The sequence below is a fragment of the Diceros bicornis genome, chromosome 28, assembly GCF_020826845.1.
Source record: "Diceros bicornis minor isolate mBicDic1 chromosome 28, mDicBic1.mat.cur, whole genome shotgun sequence".
NCBI lineage: Eukaryota > Metazoa > Chordata > Mammalia > Perissodactyla > Rhinocerotidae > Diceros > Diceros bicornis.
In genome coordinates this window covers 16,310,812-16,327,444 of record NC_080767.1, presented here as the reverse complement: position 1 = coordinate 16,327,444, position 16,633 = coordinate 16,310,812, and the positions used below count along the sequence as shown (strand labels likewise).

General features: G+C 40.2%; 1 protein-coding gene across 7 annotated transcripts in view; it reads right to left on the bottom strand.

Annotated features, from left to right (window-relative positions):
- Positions 1-16,633, bottom strand: part of ZNF462 (zinc finger protein 462) — a 134,151-nt gene that overhangs the window by 5,125 nt on the left and 112,393 nt on the right. For all 7 annotated transcript variants that reach the window (XR_009215897.1, XR_009215898.1, XM_058523715.1 and 4 more), the window contains exon 11: positions 3,764-3,896. Coding sequence is in view for 5 of the 7 variants with exons in the window: in XM_058523715.1 (XP_058379698.1) it covers positions 3,764-3,896 (133 nt within the window). In the remaining 2 variants the exon portion in view is untranslated. The remainder of the gene's footprint in view (positions 1-3,763; positions 3,897-16,633) is intronic.

The following is a 16,633-nucleotide window of genomic DNA, read 5'->3' as shown; positions in this document are numbered from 1 at the left end:
CGTGAACCTAGACAATGGGGAGGCCAGTATGTGAGAGCGTGTCCTCGGCTAGTGAGGGATCCTGGCCAGCTGCTCGGCATCTACTCCTCAATTGGTGACATTCATGAATGTGGGGCTGTACAGACATTTCTGGACAAGTCTGCTGTAAACATCAAATATTGACCATCACTGTTTTGTTTCCTCCGCAGCACTGGGCACATGTTAGGAGTCTGATCAACGTGGATTGGCTGGTTAATTGTTTACAGGCCACTCCTCCTGGCAAACTCAAAGATGAGAGCTTATATGGCCTTTGTATTATTCCAAGACCCAAGACCATATGTCTTTCATTACACCACAGAGGGCCAAATCTTCATGTGGGTAATAAACAGCAGGACCTAGACGGTTCTGCAGCCACACTGCAAAGTGAGGGCCGCGCCCAGGGAAGTGTCGATCATCTCTACATTTCTGATCACTCTGTGCCTGTACATACAAGATGTTACAGGAAGATGTCTCCTGGTTGAAATACCCCATCTAATAAAATCCTCAAGACGACGTTAACAGGATAGGTGTCTCTGTGCTGCCTTAATCTTCAGCACAAAAAGCTATGTGAATGGGGCCAGTTTTAACAAAAGATGAAACATTTTCTCACAAATTAAGAAGATCACCACACAAGCCATTAAAAATAATTGCACAGACTATCTTCCTTGATTCTTTTCATTGGAAATGAGACAGCACCATCTGCTCCGCGCATTAATTCCTTAGCAGGGATTATCTTGGGCAAGAAATCAACAGAATGCCTTCCTGACTCCTCCCAACTGCATAATGAGAGGGGGTGGGGAGGATTCTGCTTGGGTTCATTTTGATTTCTTCATGCCTGATTTCTTCTCTTTCAAATTCCCTCCGAGCTTCCTAGGCAGGACCTGCAGTGTGGCCAGCCAGTCCTCTGTCCAGTCCTGGCGCTGGGGAAGGATGTTGAGAATGGGGTGGCTACAGGGCTGTGAGCCCCCTGACCTGAGAGTCCCTGATGACAGCCATACTGCCAACGAGGGGCATGCTCCTGGCACATTTGTTCTTTTACCCTTAGGAAACATGAAACCAGCCATCTATTCTTTCCAGTGGCTCATGCCGTTTCATCCTCAAAGGAGGAGGCCAAGCATTACCTGTCACACATCAAATAGCTCTCCATCAGCCCTCAGAGCCACACTAAAGCCACCTCCCTTGTTACTCCTAGAAGACAGAACGTCTGGCAAAAACACCCCGAGGCTACTGTGTGCTGTTTCTTCTTGTTGGCAAGAATATACCTAGATGGTAGAAAATTGATTCAAAGGAGATGAGACAAAGGAGGCTGTTCTTTCAAGGATCGGCGAGGAGGACGGGAAGGGTTAGCCTTGTAATTCTCATTAACAATACTAGAAGTTACTCGGGTAAATCCCCCACCCTCTGAGGGAGGAATGCACGCTTCTCCACCCCAAGACTTTTTTCTCATGTGGTTAAGCCTCATGAATGTGGACGCGACACCTTCCAGGGAGAAGCGATCGGACACCACGAAGTTCTTTCCAGTCACACTGAGCTGGTCTGATGCCACCGTGCCCATGCGGAGGTGGCGGCCAAGCTGGGCCTGCAAGAAAATTTGCCTGGTGTGCCCCACACATCTAACTGCCATCTTTCTCCTTCTAATTTTCTACACTTTTATTTTGGACGAGTCACAGGGGACGGAAGGACAAAAAAGGGTTCTGGCCTCTGCAATGCTTATAAACCTCTAAAATCATGTGTGCTCAGCTTTCGAGATTAAAAAGTCATAGTATCCAATGAGGAATAGTTAGTATCCTGAGAGAAACATCAGGCCACAGAGCATCATCAGGCCCCAAAAGGAGCCTCTGTCCCCTGTCAGAAGCGTCCTCTTCCAGAGAACTCTGGGAACAGTGCACAGACATTAAAGAATTCATCACTAAGAACATACTTGTGAAGTGTTAAAAACAAAGAAAATTAAAACACCATACTTCTTAGATCACAGCCATTTTCCTTGTAAGAAATGATTACAGCCCCTCCTAAGAAAAGCTACAACTTTACAAGGGCAATCAACCTATATGGTGAGGATGTTTTATTTGTCCATTTATTTTTCAGGGGACCACGGGCAAGGGGTTTTGAAGAGCTGGCACATCGTGGCTGGCAGTCCCTGCTGTCATCTTGGGTGGGAGTTCAGGGACTAAACTCGACCCCCACTGTGCAAACCCATGGTCTGCTATGGCGTCAGGGTGGGGGCAGGGGTGGAAGTGGGAGCAGGTCAGGAAAAAGAACAGGGAGAACCTCAGAGGGAAATGGCCACCACACAGGCTTGCAAACTGAGCAAGCAGGAAAAAGCAAGACATCCTGCAAAAGTGCACCTTACATGCCAGGTTCCCTTCAGTGAAGGACATCCCACTGTGGAAAGGGTTGGGGAAATAGTATGCAGCGTAAAAGAGATCTTGCCTTTGGAGCCAGAAGACCTAAATTCAACCTCTAGTGTTTTGTTATGCTTTTTTTTTTTTTTTTACTTTGAACAAGCTTTTAAATTTCTTGGACCTTTATTTCCCCATTTGTAAAATGACAATAATACCACCTACATTGCAGGGTTATCATTTATTAGGTGATTACTATGTTCTAGGAACTGGGGTAATGTCTTGTACATTATCTCATTTAAGCATTACACAACCCTAGACAGTAGGTGATATTATTATATTATTATTATGGATGATACACAAAGAGATAAAAGAATTTACCCAAAGTCACATAGCTAGTAAGTAGCGTACTGGGAGCCAAATCTAGGCAGGCCAACTGCAGAACTCTCTACACTGTATAAGATTAAAGAAAAAGTTATATAAAAACCACCAACACTGGGCCTGGCCCATAATGTTGCTCACTAATGGCAACCAATCCCATTCTTCTCATCACTGGGATGATATCTATAATGTTTATTTCTCATGTTTATGTTATCCATGTGCTTTTGATAAATCTGAAGTAACTAAAGTGACATATCCCAACCCATATTCTTATATGCACCGTCTTGGGATTTCCACAATATTCTATGTTGAACAACATAGAAAACCAACTCCAGATCACGTAAATGTATGTCTACAACTAAATATACTTTTGAAAAACTTTATTTTGAAAATAATTATATAGATTGAGGGGAAGTTGGAAAAATAGTACAAAAATCCCAAGAAACCTTCCCCAGGGTCCCTGCACACACACAGTTGAATGAAAGCTGTTGGTCTCTCTCTCCCCCTTTACAAAGCAAGAACACAGCAGCAAGAGGGTTAAGAAGAGCGCCAAGCAGAGGGACTTATGGAGAGAGACTAGGGCTCAAGTCCTTTGTAGCCTCCCCCACAAGCACAGCATGGTATGCCCCAGCAGCAGCAATTTTAAGTAAGCAGCCAATAGGAAGTTCATTTACATTCCTTGATAGCTTTACAGTGTTATCCGTCTTATTGGCTGTCTGTCCTTATTCTGAAGATTCCCTAGACACCAGTTTTCATTAATTAAAACAAATCACCGCCATCTATTTTTAAACAAACATATATATAGCTATACTTAGAAAATGTCTGTTTTCCTTCGAGTTTCTATAGCTGGTAATAGTTTACAAAGACATGCCCCCTGACATGTTTCTTAAGCCAGTCTGTTCTGCTACTTAACTAAGAAGGATTGATCCTTCTGTTCCTCCTACAATAACCTTCTGCCTCCCTTCTGTCTCATCACGGACGTGCTGGATGCCATCTGGGACTCAGGGGGCACGGATGCGACTAACCTCTGTCATCAGACTTGCTGTTCATTTCTTCTTCCTTGTCCTCGTCATCACTGCTGGAGCTCTCCATCTTCTCCTTCATCTGTTCCAGCTGATCCAAGTTCACCCGTCCAACCAGCTCAAAGTTACGGCTTACCTGGAAGAAGCCCAAACAAATGATGGAATAATGAACCACAGACTGAATGGGGGTCTCCCTGGAGGAGAGACCTTTCCAACATCATTTTCCTCTGACTGTGTTTTTGGAACCAAGATGAAACAGCACAGGTACCAAGAGGTCTTTTTCTTCACTATGCCTCTTTCAAGGTGGATCCATCCTTTGCACCCACATTCCACCATTTTCAATGGAACTGTCAACCTTGGACCTTCCTTACCAAACTTAGGAAAATATATGAGCGACAGTCAACAGGAAATCAAAAGTATCACGAAGCCTGAGGTATACAGTAGGTGTCCAATAGACACTTATTGAGTTGAATTGAAAGCGGGAAATTTTGTAAACTACCCAAGTTTCAAATACTTCTGGAGGTGAAGAGCTCTGTCAGTAACCTGAAAACTAGCAGTGAGAGTCACAATATTTTCCACCGGATCCCGTCAACCTGGAGGGCTGTGGGCTATCCCAACTTGGGCCAGATGACAACTGTTTGATTCCTAACTCCAGTTTCAATGGAAGACAATGTGGTTACTATTAGTGTTACTACTGTTTTTGAAGCTGACCACAGCCTATTTATTTACCAACGCTGGGATTATCTGAGAAAAATCTAGATGACTAACCCCTAAAAAACCCTGTAAGAGTGTCCACTACGGCTGATTTTTTATTTATATAAAATGTGGTTAGAATAATGTGGGAATCCAAACTCTCTTCAAAATATCATCCAAGGGAAATAAAAATCCACACTAAGAAAACTCCGTAATGATGTTCTGTTTGGTGTTCTCATATCAATGGTAGCACAAAATTTTTACTTTCTTCATGAATCTGTTTTCAGAACCTCTTCAGTTGCACGCACAGAATTATCAGGAATAACAGGTTAGCAAAGGACTCAAGCCAACAAAAGGACACAAGCCAGTCGGCAGCCAGGGGCTGCCCTTCTGTGGAGGGTGCCATGCTCTCCCTGTTGGGGGCAAGGGGAGGGACCCCCAAATATGAATGAGACCCGGCTGTGGCCTCCAGAGGCTCACAGTTTAGTTGCGGAGGGAAGACAGACATCATTAATTAGATTTCAAGGCAGATTTCCATAGCTGCCTCAGTAGAGATAGAGGGTCATGAAGGCACAGGAGAGGAAAGGGAGAATCTACAAGACAATTCCGAAATATTCTCTGGGACCAGCCTGGAATAAAGATTTGCTGAGCACCACCAACTCCATATGCCTGGCAGATGGGATATCATCATCAAGTGCGACAAATGCGAGAGAAAGAGACTCAGTGCAGGGCCAACAGACAGTCCTGTGACAAGGCTTAATATTGTCCCAACAATGTCCCGGAGGAGGTAGGTGGCATTTACGAGGAGGAAGAAAACTCAGGATAAAAGCTCTTTCAAAGTGAGAGAAATGATACATTGATCTAACCATAATAACAAAATCCACAAAATCAGTTGACCTTAAAAAGTCAACGTGAGGCTGGAAGAGATGTCTTCATCAATCTCAATGCTAAACACTCAGGGAAGGCAAGTTCTTGCTTTGCTCGTTAAAACAAAATTTTAAAAATTAATAGACTAAGGTGAGAAGGAGGAGGAAGAAGTCGTGTTCAGAATCTTTAGTTCTCTTTCCTCCCCTCTAAGAGTTCACGGTCACAGTCTCTGAAGGATTGTTGCTTGTAGCACCTTCCTAAGTAGGGATTGATCTACTATACCTCACGCATACAGACCCAAGTGAATTTTTACTTATATTTTTATAACATAAAAGCAAAAAGGGAGCGCGCCAGGAGCATGAGCTTTGAAGTCAGACAGACCTGAGTTCAAGTTCAGGGTTTGCGTTAACCACGAGGCTCTGGGCAAGTTACTCAACATAAATGTCCTCAACGTCCTCACTCGTAAAACGGGGTCAGACAGGACCTGAAACACACAGTTCCCCAAAAGGTAGTTTCCTTCCCCTTTCTGGGAATGTGGCCTTTTCCAATTTTGGCTTTTGGAAATCCGTATAACAAGCATTGTAAAATGCATATTTATGAAGTTATGTTTAGCCACAAAGTCTACATTTTAACCATATAGCATTTATGACAAATATTTGAATAAAAGTTTTCTAGGTTGCCAGTTTTTTCGGAAAAGGAGGCAAGATTCCAATTTGCCTCATTTTGAAATATGTGTGAAGAAACATATTTTTAAATGACCAGTGCTTGAAAGGCAGCTTTTGCTGACCATCTTCTCCCACTTCCCACCTTTAGCCAGGACAACTGTAGGTTCGTAGAAGGGGCATGACGGGTGGGCAGCTGCCCAGAAACAAAAGCAATGAAACCAAGACAGATCGAAAAAGAATCCTCAAATACCTTCTTTAATCCAGTAGTTTGCCTTTGTTCATTCATTCAGCAAGGACTTCATTCATTCATTCATTCATTCATTCAACAAGGACTCCCTGAGGGCCTGCTGTGTCCAGGCCCCGTGCTAGGTATGGGGGCCCCTGCTTCTCAAGGAACTCTCGGTGACAGAAGGAGATCTGTCACCAAACCAAATGTTCTTTTTCCTTTTCCTCCTGGGGTTTTTTGAGGGGGAGCGGGGATTGTATTTGTCCATTTTCCCATCACCTTCATCCCTTCACTAGAAAACACTTTGGATTCTGCACAATTTTAAAGAGTACATGACATTTTCATGGCATGACGTTCATTTGCGGCTGACGCAGGATTTACTTGTTCTGAAGATTTCTAAAATCTTTGCTGTGCAATTAAAAGATAAAAGTAAAAACTAAAATTTTTGCTATGTAATTAGAAGATTTAAAATAAAAACTCTTTATCGTGTTGGGTTCTTACTATACTTGAAATCCTCAAATCAGTAATCTGATATTAATCTTAATATAAAAGGAAGACTCTGCACTGCATTTTTGAGCCACCGTCTCTTACCTGGATTATTGCAAGCCCTCTCCCTCCCGCCTTGCTGGTTTCCCAGCGTCCATTCGTGCCCCTTCTTGCATCTGTTCTCCAGTGCAGTCTGAGCGATTTTTTAAAAAACTTAAATCTGTTCATGTCATCTCTGCATGCCCTCAGGATAAAATCCCAATTTCTTATTGTGGCTTCCGTGTCCGACTACCATCTTATCCCGGCCTACCTTCTCCAGACTGACTCCCCTTTGCTCCCACCACCCTGAACTTACTGAGGTTCCTGGGATGTGCCATGCTCTTGACTTTGTGCCTCTGCCCGCACATGCCATTTCCTCTGTCTGAAATCCCCCCAAGACTGCCTCCTGCATCATGTCTTCTAGCCTCACTTCAATGTCACAGGGGGACCTTCGCTAAACTCCTCCTCAGTTAAATGCCCCGGCTCTATGCTTCCACAGCACCCTACATTCCCCTTTAGAACTCATCACACTCAGTAATTCATTGTTCACGGCCTGCCTCCCTGCACTGAACTGCAAACTCCATGAGGAGAGACACTCTGCATCTTATTCACAGCTGAATCTCCACTGGCCAGTGCCATGTCTAGATCAGAGGTGATGCTGTTCTCACCTCCTGGCTACTGGATGTCTTCATTTTAATTTATTTTTCTTTCCTATAAACATTCACAAAGAAAAATGGGAAAATAGAAACAACTCATTTAAAGTCCAACTACCTATACATAATAATTGTTAACAAGTTATTGTATTTATGTATTCCTGTTTTCTATGCATAGATTATTTACATTGGTATAATCATATTAAAACATGAGTGTGTATCCTGTTTTTTTGGCTCAGCATAAATATCATTTTTAATCACTATATGATATTCCATCAAGTGGATATATTATAGTTTACTTGACTCTTCCCATATGAGTTTACCTTCCATTATTTCTGTCTTTTCACTATTAAAAATGCAGTAATAGGGGCTGGCCCGGTGGCGTAGTGGTTAAGTTTGCACACTCTGCTTCAGTGGCCCAGGGTTCGCAGATTCAGATCCTGGGTGCGGACCTACTGTGGCAGCATCCCATATAAAGTAGAGGAAGATGGGCACGGATGTTAGCCCAGGGCCAATCTTCCTCAGCAAAAAGAGGAGGATTGGCAACAGATGTTAACTCAGAGCTAATCTTCCTCACGCACACACACAAGATACAGTAATAAACCTTATTGTAGATAAATCTTTCTTTCATGTTTAGTTTTAATTTTATAGGGTGAATTTCCAGACATGAAATTACAGGGTCAAAGTCAAAGGGTATGGGCTTTATAAAAGTTACAATATATTTCTAAGCTGGCTTCTGAAATGATCATACCAGTAAGTTACTTTCTGGACCTAGAGACTGGTGGGTATCTGACCAATTTCTTCATGGGGCAGAGGACATATTGAGAGAAATTCACTTTTTTTCCTGGAGATGAGAAGCAGTTTATGACCTTGCTTCCCAAAAGGCCCACAACAGAGGGAGAAAGAGCAAAGCTAAGAGTTTAAGATGTGAACCTGGCTCCTTGCAGCCTTTTGAAGGCGAAAGAAGCCATTCATGCTTTTGAAGAGTGGATTGTTTAAATACATAATCACTCAGACCACAAAACTATATATGCAGATCCTTCTATCCCGTGAAAGTTATTTCTGAATGCCCACAAATCCAAAGTCCCCTGTGAAGGCCACTAACCCTGAGTCCTGGTGAAGTCAGCTGCCCAATAAGAACGTGAGATGAGTGCCAACAACCAGAAAAAGCTTTGTCCCTTAACACGGAAGTTCTGACGCTGCAAACCCTTCCATGCTCATGCTTAATGATTAAGCTTCACAACTACATTTGCCTTCTCTTGGTTGGTTTTAACCATTCAGCAAAATGGTTTAGATCTGTTTCTAGCATGGAAAATAACTGCTGTACTTGAGGCTTATTCTAAGGGGAGAAGTATTATATCATTTACACATATTACCAGGTTGAACATGCATTTTCATACTGTCCTAGCATGGCAAACCCAGTCCTAGGGGAAAGACTGATATAAACTTGCTTGTTCATGAAAAAATGAAATGGATACCCTGGTCTTCAGTAATAAAGCTTATTGTATATAAACCTTTCTTTCTTGCTTAGCAGACACTAAGTGGGGGAGATTGTGATGAAAAAAATCCACTTAACATTTCCAGAGTTCCCCCTCTTACTTCCTTAACATTTGTACCTTCAAAAAGGGACACCCAATCAGGATGTTCCCATCACCTAATATGGCAGGTCCATGTAAGAAGAAAGGCCAAAGTGAACTTCTTATTTCTAGAAAAAGTGACACTGGAGAACATGAAAAAACTGCCTCTTAACATCAGAAATGCCCATCTCCATTACAAACTGAGAATGTATCGTGTTGTGAAGATTTTAAAGGACTGAGAGGCACAGGCTGGTAGTTTTTTTCTGTAAAGAGCCAGAAAAGCAAGTTTTTTTTTTTTTTTAGGCTTTCTGGACCACATAGTCTCTGTCACAACTACTCTACAGCTGGCTTGAAAGCAGCTACAGACAATATGGAAATGGATGACCGTGGTTGTGTTCCAATAAAACTGTATTTGTGGACACTGAAATTTGAATTTCATACCAGAAAATATTACTCTTCGATTTTTTTCAACCATTAAAAAATGTCAAAGCCATTCTTAGCTGGTGGGCCATATAAAAACAGGCAGTGGGCCAGATTTGGTCCATGGGTCAGTTTGCCAACCCCTGACTTAGGCTATCAGGTGGTTTACCCAGCAGATCCTCTTTGCTTGTCTTTGAAAGTCAGAATGGGAATGAGGGAAAGAAATCAGTGGGAGAAAGGTTCAGCAATGCATCATTCCTATGATTTCTTGCAGGAAGATGGTCAAAGGTGCAGGTACAAATCTTGAATTCTCTGAGAAAGCATATCAATCAGAGCTGTAAAAGCTTCTAGAAAGGATATTCAGCTAAGTGTATTAAAGGTCTATGGAAGATGAGCTGTTACACCCTATTTGCCCTGCACTCTGCTGCCCTCCTATTTTATGGATACCTTTACCAAGCACCTAACATGCTGGGTTGTGATTCTTTGTCTAACCTTGTCTCAACTATTTGCTTATAAACCCTTCCAGGGTAGCAACCACTTCTTATTTAGCTTTATATGCTCAGTGCAGAGTGTAAGGTCAGTCATCTAGCTGACACACAATAGATGTTATTTGAATTTAGTGGTAACATAAAAACCCACGGGAGATTATAACATATAAAGAACTTCATAATATTGCATCCGATGATATAAATTTGCTTGCTAATGAGAGAATAAAATTGGACATTTTATAAAAGATTTTGCTTCAATTCTTACCAAATATCTATTATGTGCTAAAAATTAATCCAACAGTTTTTACATGTATCCTTTAACCCTTATGACCATTCTGCAAGATATGGGTTATCTTCCATATCCGTAGATGAGGAAAACAGAACACAAAACAAGTAAGTGATAAAGCCAGGGTTAGAATTCACATCTTCAGATGACATAGCTCCAGCTTCCCCCATTATAATGCAAATCATCTGTAGAAATGCAAAATTACTTGAAAAAATATGTAAAAATTACCCACGGTATACCGGCTGAGCACAAAAAGAAGGAAGACAGAAGTATTTTGACAATAATGCTGTGTTGCAAAATTTGATGGGATGGAGCAGGAGAATCTTTTGAGAATTTTTCTTCAAAATGAAAACCCTTCTAAGAGTAAGAATAAAGGATGGTCAAGTACCCAGAAGGGTATGGAGCACAGAAGTCATGGAGAATATCTACTTTCTTTTGCAATCACTGAGTCAGAAGCAGAAAATATGCTTCTGCCAGACCTAACTTAGCAAAAGCCCAGACAAAATCAACTCATTTTGAGAATCTCTGCCTAACTCCAGTCACAGGTACTCAAGAAAGCCCAGTGAAGGTACCATTAAGAAAGTCAATGAACTACGTTGTTGGCCAACTGAGCTGTTGCCAACCTCCTGACCTCGAAATCCAGAGGCAAAGATGCTAATGACGCTGCCACATTTTGCTTATTTGAACAAACAGGATACTTAAAATTTCCTATTTGAAAAGTGATTTCATTTATTGATTTATTTAGCAAACAGCTAGTGGAGGCTTTATTATATGCAGGGCACTGTGGTTCGATTTTGGAAGAAAAGAGAGATAAATAACGTGGTTTCCATTTTAAGAACTTTGCATCCAGTGGCAATACAGAGACTTGTTAAGATTGTTGAGTTAAGTGCAAGTTGAGGCAACATGAAATACGTGCCTAAGAGAGGAAGATGGAAAGTCCTATGGAAGCTTGGGAGCAGGAGCAATTGATTTTGACCAGAGAGTTGGGTGGATAGTTTCAAAGGTTGCAAGCAAAGAACATCTTCAAATATCTACTTGAGAAGTACTGTCAAATGTTCTGCCAGGCACGTTCTTCTGAAAAATGGTCACCCCTCTTGCTCATCGGCTTCTGATTTCTCTGTCTTCCAAAATACAGAAAAGAAATGGGTCTATGGTTGACAAATCAGGAAGCAGGACTAACATGAAGGAAAGCAGAGATGAAATGATAATCTAGAGAAACCTTCCACTTGCAGAAATCCTCATAGTCGATAAAGCGGAAGCTGCTAGGACTTAGTTCAGAAATTAAACGCGACCCAAAAACACGGCCAAAGGTATGTTTCATGACGCGAAGTGGGGGAAGGTTCATCTTTTGTTTTATTTCTTCTCATTTCCTTTGCTGGAAGCAAATGTTCTATGTGACTTTCTTTGCCACCGTGGATGTCACTAGTCCAGAAAGCTGAACAATTTTATCAGCATAACTAAAATGTTTATGATTCCTTCCGAGCTTAATGTTCTGCTGTTTCCCCCAAACTGGCAAAAAGTAAGAGACACGAGGTTCCTTAGAGTTCAGCTGCCTGAGGCGCCATTTGTATAAAAAATTAAAAACATTTCAAAGTAAATTCAATTAGTGAGTGTGTATTGCCTGAATAGTCTATCCTCCTAAATTTAATATACCGAACATGACAATTTTACGAGCAAACCAAGTTAGAGATAATATATTTTTATGTTCGTTAAACTAGCAGAGAGACTTCATGAACCATAAAGAACACTAACAAGGTATTGCATATACTTAAACTTTCTTCAAAAAAAAAAAAGTGTTTTTTTTTTTAAAATGTGAGAAGTGCAATGTTTGTTTTTTTTTCATGACTTCAAGGTTCCTAGAAATGTTAAGTCTTCATCTTTCACCAGCATTGCTAATAAATGGCACTACTGATAACATATTTCATTGTGTGTGTGTGTGTGTGTGTGTGTGAGAGAGAGAGAGAGAGAGAGCGAGAGAAAGAGAGAGGACTGGAAGGAAGGAAAGGAGAGAGGGATTGAAAGAACAATTTGCCTTCTAGAAAATCTAGTGAGATCAAAAAAAGGGAGTTGAGGGACAAAAAATAAAATTTCAAACACCCTACACTGTTTACTTTAGATTCCAAGAGATTACAAGTGATTCCTTGTTCACTGGCACAAAGATAAAGGTCTAGGAAGACAAGTGTCACCTAAAAAATGATGATGCTGATTGTCATTCCTTTGCTACTTCACCTTGGCTCCTGAGAATAAACATAGCAGCTTAAATCCAGTGCACTTGAGAATTTGGTTCTTAAATGGAATGGCATAGTTAACTTCAAGGACTCTTCTTCTGTGCCAGTGTTCTGTCCAGTCCATGAACGATACAGTCTGACATCTTTAGAGACATTTCTGAAGTTTACAAGTTTTGCAGGCAGAATTCAGAAGTCTAGTTTTGAACGTCCAGCTCTGTTTAAGGAAATCCTTTGACTGAAAATACATCTTACAGTATCTTATAGTTTCTTCTGTGGATTCTCTCCACCACACAAAATCACCTAAAGCTATATGTGGAAGAATGCAATGAGCAATGCACTCAACACATAGTCTTACGGGGAAAAAAAATAGTGAACCCTTGCTTAGAACCGATTGCTAAGTCTACTGCACATCTTATTTTTGGCAGTTTACGCATTAATCTGGATCTCGAGCAGCTTGCAGATCTATTTGTTACCAGGATCAACTTTATAAGAAAAGACTGCAGAAAACTAACATTTATCGAGGACCTACTATGTGTCGGGTTGCATCTTTTAGGTATTGAGGTATACTTTCCTTACCATAAAATTTATCTATTTTAAATGAACAGTTCAATGCGTTTCAGCAAATTTATGCATTTGTGCAACACTTGCTACAATCTAGTTTAAGAATCCTTCTATTACTCTAAGAAGTTCCTTCATATCGTCTGTAATCAATTCCTGCTCCCAACTTCCAGCCCCAAGCAACCTCTGATCTGCTTTGTTTCCACAGTTTTGCTTTTTCTAGAAATTTCATATAAATGGAGTCATACCATATGCAGTCTTTTGTGTCTGGCTTCTGTCCACTTAACATGATGTTTTTAGATTTATCCATGTTGTTACACGTATTAGTAGCTCATTTATTTTTACTGATGAGTAGTATTCCAACCTGGATATAGGACATTTTGTTTATCCATTCACTATACGTGTGAGAGTAGACTTGCTGGATCAGATGATAAGTGTATGTTTAACTTTTAAACAGATTGCCAAAATGCTGCGAGGTGGCTACGCCATTTTATGTTCCAACCAGCACTGTATGAGATTTCCAGTCTCCACATCCTTGCCAACACTTTGGAACTATCAGTCTTCTTCATTTTAGCCACTCTAGTGGGTAGGCAGTGATATCTTACTGTTGTTTTAATTTGCATTTCCCTAATGATGAGTCTTACTGAGCATCTTTTCATGTGATCACTTGCCATTTGTATATTCTCAGGAATAAAGTGTCTATTCAAATCTTTTTCTCATTTTTAATCGAATTATCTTATTATTGAGTTGTAAACGTTCTTTACATATTTTGGTTAAAGTCCTTTGTTAGATAATTACTTTGCCAATGTTTGTTTCCAATCTGTTGTTTGCCTTTTCATTTTCTTAACAGTGTCTTCTGAAGAGCAAAAATTTAATTTTGATGACATCTAATTTATCATTTTTTTTCTTTTGATATCCATAGCTTTTGTATCATATCTAAGAAAATTTTCCCTAACCCAAGGGAAATTTTCTGTTATTCTTCTAAAAGTTTTATAGTTTTAGCTCATATGTTTAGGTTTATGATCCATTTTGATTTAATATTTGTGTTGGGAGTGATGTAAGGTCAAGGATCATTATTTTGCATATGGAAATCCAATTGTTCTAGTATTATTTATTTTAAAAATCATCCTTTCCCTATTACCTTGGCACCTTTGATAAAAATCAACTGATCACATATATGAGGGTTTATTTCTAGACTCCTCTGCACCACCAATCTATGCATCTATCCTTACGCCAATATCACACCCACTTGATTACTATAGCTTTTTTTTTTTTGCTGGGAAAGATTTGCCCTGACCTAACATTTGTTGCCAATCTTCCTCTCTTTTTTCCCCCTCCCCAAAGCCCCAGTACATAGTTGTATATTCTAGCTGTAAGTGCATCTAGTTCTTCTATGTGATCCGCTGCCACAGCATGGCAACTGACAGACGAGCGGTGTGGTTCCGGGCCCAGGAACCGAACCCAGCCCTCTGAAATGGAGTGCGTTGAACTTTAACCACTAGGCCTTCAGGGCTGGCTCAATTACTATAACTTTATAATAAGTTTTGAAATCAGGAAGGGTAAGTCCTACAATTTTGTTCTTTTTTCCATACTATTTAAGCTGTTCTGGGTTCTTTGCATTGCCATATAAATTTTAGTATGAGCATATTGATTTCTGCCAAAGAAAAAAGCCTACTGAGATTTTGATGGAGATTATGTTAAATCTATAGATCAACTTGGGAAGAAGTACCAATAGTGAGTCTTCTAATCCATGAATATTGCACCTATTACATTAATTAGTTCTCTTATTTCTCTCAACAACATTTTGTAGTTTTCAGTGTACAGCTCTCACAGTTCTTACGTTAAATTTATGAAGTATTTTATTATTTTTGATGTTATTGTAAATAGAATGGATCTTTTTAAAATTTCATTTTCAGATTGTCCATTACTACTACATAGAAATATAAGCGATTTTTGTATATTGATCTTATATACTGCAACCTTGCTAAACTCACTAATATTCTAGCAGCATTTTTTTTTTATAGATTCCTTAGGATTTTCTACCCACAAAGATCACACTGTCTCTGAACAAAAACAGTTTTATTTCTTCCTCTCCAATTCTTATGCCTTCAATTTCTTGTTCTTCTCTCATGGTCCCTGATTTTTGTATTTGAATTATCAGCAAACTTCTCTTTAGTACATTGTACATTGACACTCCTATGCCCCTTTCACGGATGCTGAAATCAGACTTTTGTATATCCTTCACCCCGATAAATGAACATATTTAACTAGTGCATAATGTCATCTCCTACCAGTCAAAAATTCAGTTTCAGCAGCACTGCTATCTTTGTTTATAAAATAGCGCTTGGATAATTATTTTAAAAATTCTAACTGCATTTCATACTCATCATTTCAAAAAGAAGAAATAGAAAATGGGAAAAGGAAAGTGCTGCTGTCAGAATACGCACGAGACTCAGAAACTTAACAACAATTGAGACAAAGAGGAAAATCATTAGGCATGCTGAGGGTGGCAATTCTTTAGCCCCAATTAGGCGCTCATTGGACTTCATAAGCTGGTCAACCATGACCAAGACTAAAATTAAAAAGAACAGACATGGCCCAGTGAATATATAACATCAAAGACTGTGTATAAAATGCAAGGTGTAATTAGTGATTTTATAATGTACTTTAGGTCTTCAGGAACATAACTGCCTTCATGATAGGTACAGCTGTTGTCATATTTGAGCACAGTTCAACTCACAAATAGACTGAGGAACACAGTGGGTCTCAAAGAGGGGAAACACGAGGACCTCATTCAATCTTCTGAAACTTCTGAGAAAGCTATAATGGTTCCCATTTACAGATCAGAAAATAGAGAAATTTAAGGAACTTGCTCAAGTTGTACAGTAAATGGTGAAGACAAGATTCAAACTCCCGTCTGTGTGGCTCCAAGAGCTCTAAATTGGGCCCCTATTTTCCTAAGCAACCCATTTCCCTGATGCAGATCCTGAAGCCCCAGCCTTCCACCCCTGCTCCGGAAGCCTCCAGTTCCACATTTCATGGTTTCTAACCTCCCTGGACTTCCCCAGTGACTCACAAGCTACTGTGCAACAACTGGAGAAGAATCTATCTTCCTCGTTTGCTCTGTCCCCAGATTCCAACCTGTAGGCTTGAACACTATAATAAAAAGATCTGAGGTGGTTACATAAATAAGACACGTGCACAAATGTAGAAAGCTTGGTTTGAGATGGATGAGTGATTTTCCTTTGAGTTTGGGGGCAAAAATGCCCAGGAAGTTTGAATAAGAAAGGATATCAAAGTTTTTATGTGAGATAATTTAGGCTTTTCTTCTCCACTTTCATTTTTTGGGCACATTAGAAAATGAATGTCTTCCAAAGCAGAATATTTGCCATAAAACCATTAACTTGTGGCTGAGTGATAAAGCCCAGCCTTCTCTCTCAACACTCCTTAGGAAAATTCTAAGCCTTGGCTGCAAATGATTCAGATTAAAATCTTTATAACTGGAGTTTGTATGGCCAGAAAACAGGAGCTGTGTTTCCACTGAGCAGGACACAGAGCAAGGAAGAAGGAAATATTATCAGAAGTGTTTCTCATTGCGCCTTAAGTAAACACTCACTGGATGTTTGGATTTGTTGGTTAATTAGAAAGCATTTGAATAGTCTCTCTTCATGAAACAAACACAAATCC